Source organism: Formica exsecta, unplaced genomic scaffold (assembly GCF_003651465.1).
Source record: "Formica exsecta isolate Colony F162 unplaced genomic scaffold, ASM365146v1 scaffold988, whole genome shotgun sequence".
Lineage (NCBI taxonomy): Eukaryota > Metazoa > Arthropoda > Insecta > Hymenoptera > Formicidae > Formica > Formica exsecta.
Window position 1 is genome coordinate 11,365 of NW_021853750.1, and position 7,755 is coordinate 19,119.

The 7,755-nt window shown below is 38.2% G+C and overlaps 1 protein-coding gene across 1 annotated transcript; it reads right to left on the bottom strand.

Annotated features, from left to right (window-relative positions):
- Window positions 1–1,254: 1,254 nt before the first annotated feature.
- On the bottom strand, window positions 1,255–2,364 carry LOC115245517 (40S ribosomal protein S17). Its single transcript, XM_029823888.1, has 3 exons — window positions 2,268–2,364; window positions 1,827–1,978; window positions 1,255–1,578 (listed from the first exon to the last, which is right to left on the bottom strand). Exons 1-3 carry the CDS (start codon window positions 2,268–2,270, stop codon window positions 1,341–1,343), a joined length of 393 nt encoding a protein of 130 aa, XP_029679748.1. The 5' UTR covers window positions 2,271–2,364; the 3' UTR covers window positions 1,255–1,340.
- Window positions 2,365–7,755: the final 5,391 nt, after the last annotated feature.

Below are 7,755 nucleotides of genomic sequence, written 5' to 3' on the forward strand. Positions count from 1 at the left end.
TCTTTCCCTCTCACGTCGCGCCCTTTCTTCCGCTATCTCCTTCTCTCTTTCTTCAACGAGGTTGCGCTAGGTCGCTCCTAGCCTTGGATCGCGCTAGGTCGCGCGCAGCCTCGCGGCGATCAGGGACGACCCTCGTCGAGGACGCGAGACGCGACGTGTTGGATTTGCGCAGAGCGACGCTTTCCTTCGCGAATTTATTGAGCGTCGGCGAATTTATATTCCAGGACGTCGCTGATTCGCGTAAAACTACCGCGCATGGAATATGACGACCCAACGTGCAGGAGGCGCGCGCCTCGTAATATTCGCAGCGTGCGAATCACGCGATGGATACGCTCCGTTGAACGGAGATACATTCGACGCGCGATAAATCCTTGGGAGAAAGCCGTCTCTCTCGATATCGGATCGTTTCGCGCATCGAATCTTTTCTTTTTTCCGCCGCTACAGGGCGGTATTGTTAGAGAATCGGATCGTCGAGAGAGACGGTCACTCGGGTGCCGAGAAACGCTCGAGCTGCACCTGGTTGACGCGGTGCGTCAGGGATGTAACCGTCCTATGCCTCTCCTCGGTACGGCATCGCGCTCGACGTTGTAAGAAATATCGCGAGCCGGCAAGACCAGTTCTCTAAAACGGCAACGTAATCCTCCAGCGACGATATCTAAAGCTAGAACGGTTAAGCATTATCGAGCCAAGAGCGAAACGGCAAAAAGAACGAGACGCGCGACTTGATAAATTGACGCGATGCGAACGACGATGGTCCTGATGAGCGCGCACATGTGCGATGACGAGATGATCCGTACGTCTGTGTGTGCGATTTACAAAATGAAGGATCATGTACGCCGATGATTATGCCTCGCATAGCAATCGTACGGCAGACAAGAATTAAGAGCTTTTCTCGAAAACGTAATACTACGTAATACTTCGGTTTACGAACGATTGTCGCAAATCTTTAGCGCGATTAAAATGGCGGACTAAACGCACGCGCATCGCTGTATCAGCTGTTTCTTTTCTTTTAGACGCATTGGTAAATCGTATCATTTTCAATCTTTTTTTTCAATATTTACCATCGAGAATATGTATAATTGAAAGTTTAAATTTTTTGCAATCAAAATTATATCCAGTTGAATAAACATCTTTTAATGATTTGGAAAACCAATAGTGTATAGTTTAGTTACTAATTATCAAGGAATCATTTATCATTAGGAATTATTAATGATCGAGGTTCATACCTTGTACTGTGGAAAAGACAAGTAGTACAATATTGTGTGTTGGTTTGCAATTTTATTTGAAAAGTGCAGGACCAACCATTTTGTTTATTGTGTAAAGCGGAGGAAAATAAATTTTTATGAACGTCGGTTAAACTGTGGGACAGGCTGCGTCAGTTGAAGTCCAGTGATGTTATTGAACTCCAACATCTTCAACATTTCCTTGGTCTCAGGATCGACCTCAATAATGTCATGCTCCAAAGCGGAGACTTCAGGAACATAGTTGTCTCTGCGTTCCCTCTCTTCCTCCTGCAGCTTGATGGAGATACCACGTACCTGACTATGCCTAAGCCTCTTCATCAGGTGAGTGACAAATCTAACAGTGATAAAAATATATAATGCTTACAGTTATCAAATTATTATTGTTGAGAATCTATCTTAAATTGCTTAAGAGAAAACATTTATAAAATAATCAATGCAACAATTATGAATTAATATATATATATATAGTTAATTTTTATAATACTACTTAAATCACATCAAAACACTATTATTACACTCTTTACATTAGTCACTTGATGAAATAACAAATTTTTTTGAGGAACTGAATTATCATGTACTTACCCGGCAATCTTGTTGCGCAAAGATTTGCTGGGAATGATAGCGATTTCCTCGCATATCCTTTTGTTCGTGTGGAAGTCCAAAGTAAGACGAGGATAGTACTTCTCGATAATGAGCTTGGCGGCCTTTTTGACCGTCTTCGTTCTGACACGACTCTATAAATTACGAAAAAAGCAACATGAGTCAACAATCTGATGCACAATCGCACATATATCTAATTTATACACTATTGTTGTGAATCGCGCGACCAAAATTCGAGCATAACCTAAACCTAAAGTCGCGAGCTTTCGTATTATCACGACAACTTTTAGTCGATTAATATTTGTATTTTCGACTAAAGTAAACAATACATGAAACGAGCGCGTATTAATTTTTGACGAACTTTCGCGGATTGTTGTAATTTTTGCGGATTAATATTAGAATACCTCGCAATATTATACGCACCATGTTGGCTTGTGTACCGAAAGAGACATGGATCACGAAAAGAGAGAGTCGCTAACTTAACTTAGCGCGATGCTGTCGCCGATAGGCGGAGAAGTCACGAACTAATCTAGAAACTTGCGGCTGCATTCGACTCAACATTACTAGTGGTTGAAAACGTTTGATCGGCCAATCAGGACAATGAAATTCAAGCGTCCTCTCTGAAGAAAATTTTACTCGATGACTGTTCCGTAACTTTTTCGATCCTTCCCGATTGGTTCCGAGTCGGCCACCGAGTAAAGTTTTCCTCGGAGAGGACGTTTTTAAATATAACTCAAGCAATCAAAGTAAGTACGAATGATATCGGAAAGATATCAATGTGCGAAAAAGAGGCCGCGCATTCTCATGAAGTAATTAATTGGGTATGTTAAGACAACGTTACATATTACCATCCGCTTTATATCTGTATTAAAATATTAAACCTCATCATACTTTATTTTCATTTTTGCAAAGATATTTCAGCTATTTCTAGTGATGGAGAATTCGTGAATTATATCTTGTGCAATTAATTTATTATCTATACTTCTCGATATATTTCTGATATTTAAAAGAAAAATCTTTTAGAAAATATATATATCTTTTTTTCACATTAAATAATTACGAATCTGATTCATTCTGCTTGAACGTTTCGATATTTCAAAGTATCAAAACAATGTTACCACACTCTTATAGATAGATTTTACATCGCAGTCAATTATAGTTTCGCGTCGCGGCGGATGGATCGCGTCTAAATCGCTTCGTATTTTTCGGGATTGTTGTCGTGTAAAAAATTGATCCCTCGCGTAGAAAAAGTCATCGCCAGTAACAAAAAGTATTAGACGTTCATTGTAATCCAAATATTATTGTTATTATACGCCAATACGGCAATTTTGATATCGATCATTTACTTGTAAAATTCCGTTTGAAATTTTGTATATATATCACGCCATCTTTCTCTCGAAGTGCAGCGAAAATGAAATGTGCATATCGCCAGGTATGTCATATTAACTACATCGATCTTTTTATAATTACACCAATTTTTGCATACTTGTTATTAATTGTAAACTAAAATATTCGAATCACCGTTGATCATTTTATATTAGTCTAATAATAAGCAATATAAGAAAGGTGAATCTTTACGAAAGATTTTTATATTTATTTTTTACTCTTATATATAAGGGAATAATACTATCTTGAATCAAAATATATATCCTTTTAATTATTTCTCACATTGTTTTTATTAAATAATACTACATGATTATGCTTGTAGTGTATATATGAAATTCATATTTTGCATAGCTAAATTTGCCGATGTATGCCTATTTTTACAATGTTACCAACAATAGGCGGCGGAATCGTGAACGATAATATTGGATAAAAGCATGTGAAGGAGATGGAATATACGTTAGTGATAGAAAGGAAACATAGATCGCAGCAGCGTCTCGCGTAGCGCCTGCCAGTATCTGCGCAGAGTGGAAGGGAGGGGGAAAGTGCGCGCGCATGCCATGAGGTAAGACGACGGAGCGCGTGCGGGTGGGAGTCAGTGATCAGTGTGACGAGGACCGCGAGCGGAACGTGTGAGATACGCGAGTGGGAGCGAGAGATCGCGTTCGGGAGAAGGTGAGCGTGCGCAGAGTCGCGGCGTGGTAGTGGCAGGCGGTGAGTTTGTTTATCGCCCTGGTGAACGGCGAGGACAGTCAGTCAGTGTGCGATGCTACGCTCGGTGCGATACACCTATTGGTAGCGGTACGGGACGCGCGCGCGATCGGGTTAGTTCCGTCGGGTAGGAAATTCGGCCGCGTCTCTTTTTCTTTTCCATCTATCTCTCTCTCTCTCTCTCTCTCTTTCTCTGTCTCTCCTTTCGTTCGAACGAATAATAGCGCGAGTGTGCGAACTCTACGTCGTTCTTTTCATCCGTTCTCTCATCCGCACATGGCGGTGGTCTAATCGCCTTTTCGACGTCAAGAGTGAAGTCAATCGTGTTTCGCGCCGGAAGAGAAACATGCCACAGTGTACTGCCAACAGATAGTAGAAGCCTCTTTCGCGATACATCGCGTGCCGATCCGGTGACACTGCCGTATCCTCTCGAGTTTGCGACGCATAACCTCGTTTCCCTGAAAATCTATCATCGACTACGTGGAAACGGGCGTTCGTCATATCGGGTAAGTACTTGTATTTTTTGCGCGTAGTCATCCGATGAACGTCGGGTCACCGGACGTCACCTTTGACGTGACGTTAGCTGTCGTCTCGCCCGATAATCCTTCGTTCTGTCGCTCGCTTAATTCCATTTTTTGCACATTTTGCGTTTGATATGTCTAAATATTATTGCTGTATTTAATGTGCACCAAAAGCGCGGCCATGTGTTCGATCAAAGATTTAGCTCAAAGACACTTTGTTCGCATATATTTATAATCTCACGCGGTTGAAGTTATACCTGAAGTTATTATTATAGCTGTATTATTTTATACTTTTTTAGAATATTTAAATAATCGTCACGTTTTTTTTAAGTACGAAAAATTATAGATATGTATATATAAGAAAGAATTTATCTACTTCCGGGTTGTGATCGGGATATTACCTTAATTACGATATATCGCAATCCGTCGACATTTCGTTATTTCATGTCTTCGTTTCCGTCAGCTGATACTTAAGCATGTATCCCAACTACTCTGTCAAGACTTTCACCTCTGTATGCGCGCGCGCACGTGTTCGTCCTTCGACAATGATTTCTTGCCGCGAGAGTTGTGCTATAAGAAACGTTTATTAGCTTGTTCGAGGCGAATAAGCGTTTTTAATCGTGTCCGTTCATTCGAAATTTCTCTGCCGCGAAAGGTCACGGATCATATACGTTTCCCGTCTCTTTTGCTTTCGTTGAAAATCGAGGTCGGCCTTGATCACGCTTTTAAGAACACGAGGCATCGGTGAAATTCTGGCTCATATTAACATTAGCGCGGGGTTATCACTTCGTAACTTTGGTATATCTTTTTAAAACGTGTTTATCTTGTCATATATTTTTTAATCGCTTTTTTTATAAGGAATAATTGTTTTTAATTATTGCCACGTTTACGTACATTACTTAAGAATGTTTTTCTTTCGTTTTAGTATAATCTTTTATTTTATGTGAGTAGAATATTTGAAAATAATTATAGTATAAATTATATAAAAAAAGAGTACATAAATCTTGGATTTTTTTTTGTGTGATATTTCTAACTATTGTTTTAATTTTATAATGCACGGAATAAGTAAACTAATTTTTTAGTTTTTGCGTTTTTATGGTAATATTAACGAAGGAATTATTTATTACGCGCGCTTCGCGATAGATTTCCTCGCGTGCGGTAATATGTAACATAATTATGTACATAAATTAAGATCCGACCGCGATGAACGTAACCTAATACACCATATACTATAAATTGAAAATATAACAAACGCCATATACAGATTGCCTCCTGGCTATCTTCAACGAATATTTTTGAATATTTTGAGTATGGAATTTGTCATTAATCGATAGATTATTGCAAATAAAAAAATTATTAATATCTATTTAATAATTTTTCGCAGTTTTTGAATGATAATAATCAGTTTCGTGCGTTTGTAGTGAAAAAAATTATATTTGCAAAGATTTCAATCATCTTATTTCGTCTTTTATGATAAATGTACGAAATGCAAGTACATCAATCCGTCAGTAGAGCAGCAAGGAAGTCACATCGTTGAAAAATCGTCATCGATGCCGTATGCATGAAACGTCGCGCGCGAGAAATATCGCGCGCAGCGCGAGTTGAGTCACTGTCTCTCGTCTCTCCGCCCGACGTGTCGCGAAATATGCGGGCATTAGAAGAGCGAGCGCCCTTCTTTTCTCGTGTCTCTTAAGCCCGTTTTATACGATTCACCACAGAATTCACCGCGAGTTTCCGTTGAAAATTTATTCAAAAAAATATTATTTTATTGAAAAAAATTCTTTTTTATTATTCGCGATTATAAGCCATAAACATACATACAATAATTATACAATTACATAGAATTTATTCAAGTTTATTATGTCAATCTGTAGTTTTAAAGGTAGAATTTCGGAAAATAAAGATCTGATTTTGATTTTACGATTTTGAGTTTGTCTACAAGAAGATAAATAGAATTATTTGCAAAATTTTTCCGTCGTGCAAATAAGGCTAAAAATTACAACTCGTGTGAAAAGGGATTTTCTATCTCGGTCGGCGTCGTCGTAAAGCCAGTCGCGCTAATGAATTTGCAGCTCCGCTTTAATTCCGTCTTCTTAATTCGCGTGCGCGTGCCACGTACAACACGAACCGCGTTAACGTAACATCCCCGTCGTAACGCCGCTCGTAATACTGCGTAATTACGGCGCACGACAGAGTACACTCTCGCGCGATCCAACTCCTTCGTGATGTACACTCCGTTCCTGCCATCTTGACGCAACCGGGTCGCCACTCCCTCTCTTTTCTCTCATCTTTTTTCACGTTTTTTTTAACCGTATCACCGTACTGGGAGGACTGTAACTTTAGTGGAAAATTGCGCATGAGCGTCAAGAACAGTAAGCACCCTTTGTGTCTAGTGCGTCAAATAAACCCGAAAAAAAAAAAAAAAATTTTTTTTTTGTTTGCTCCGCGTTTATACTTTAAAAAATAAAACCTTAAAGTATATGTAGGGTTTAATTAGCTTTACTGAAATTTTTGTGAAAAGAAATTACATTATAAATAAGTTGTTATCAAGAGCAAAAAGTATTTTATAAAAATAGACGCGCGTATATCTTAAATTCCTGATATTAAAGAATTTTGAAAATAATGTTTTTATATATTATTTTTTAAGAGTTTTTACAAAATGATTTTTTTAAACATAAAATTTTAATATTTTAAAATTAGACGGAATTGAATAGATATTACCACTTTTTCGGAAAATAAACTAGTCACGCAATGACAACTTAGCACCGACCGGCGCGATTTATCGTGTTGATCGTATAAATTACTGCTCGATATCGTTGCTTTAGATTGCGTGCAAAAACAGCGCTTCTGCGCGATAATTATGTCGCAATTTAAGCGGGCCATTAATTTATCTCTCTAGTGGCACGACGAAAACAATATATATATATATATATATATATATATATAAGTACCTGCTCGTTCCGTCTGTGATTTCCGTGTATAAAGTAGAATCGGCACAAAGCAGCGATCGATATACGATGCAATATTATAACTAACGATAATCCTTTGAACCAATAGGACAATCCTCCAAACCATATCTGTTTGCAATTTTTCTAAAAATATTATATGCGATTTACCGCAATTTTTTATATCTGATATGTGTAGAAATGCACACACGAAATGAATAAAATGTACAAAAAATTCCGTGGCGTATATAAAATATAAAATTTGAGGTAAACCGTATGACACTTTTATTTTTGAATAAATTGTACTATAGGTTTTTGAAACATATATCATATATATTAATGCATATATAT

Bases quoted from the DNA above. Each gene is read 5' to 3' on its own strand.
- LOC115245517 (XM_029823888.1), bottom strand. The intron at 1,579-1,826 runs GTAAGTACATGA...TATCACTGTTAG, and splicing joins TTGCGCAACAAGATTGCCGG to ATTTGTCACTCACCTGATGA.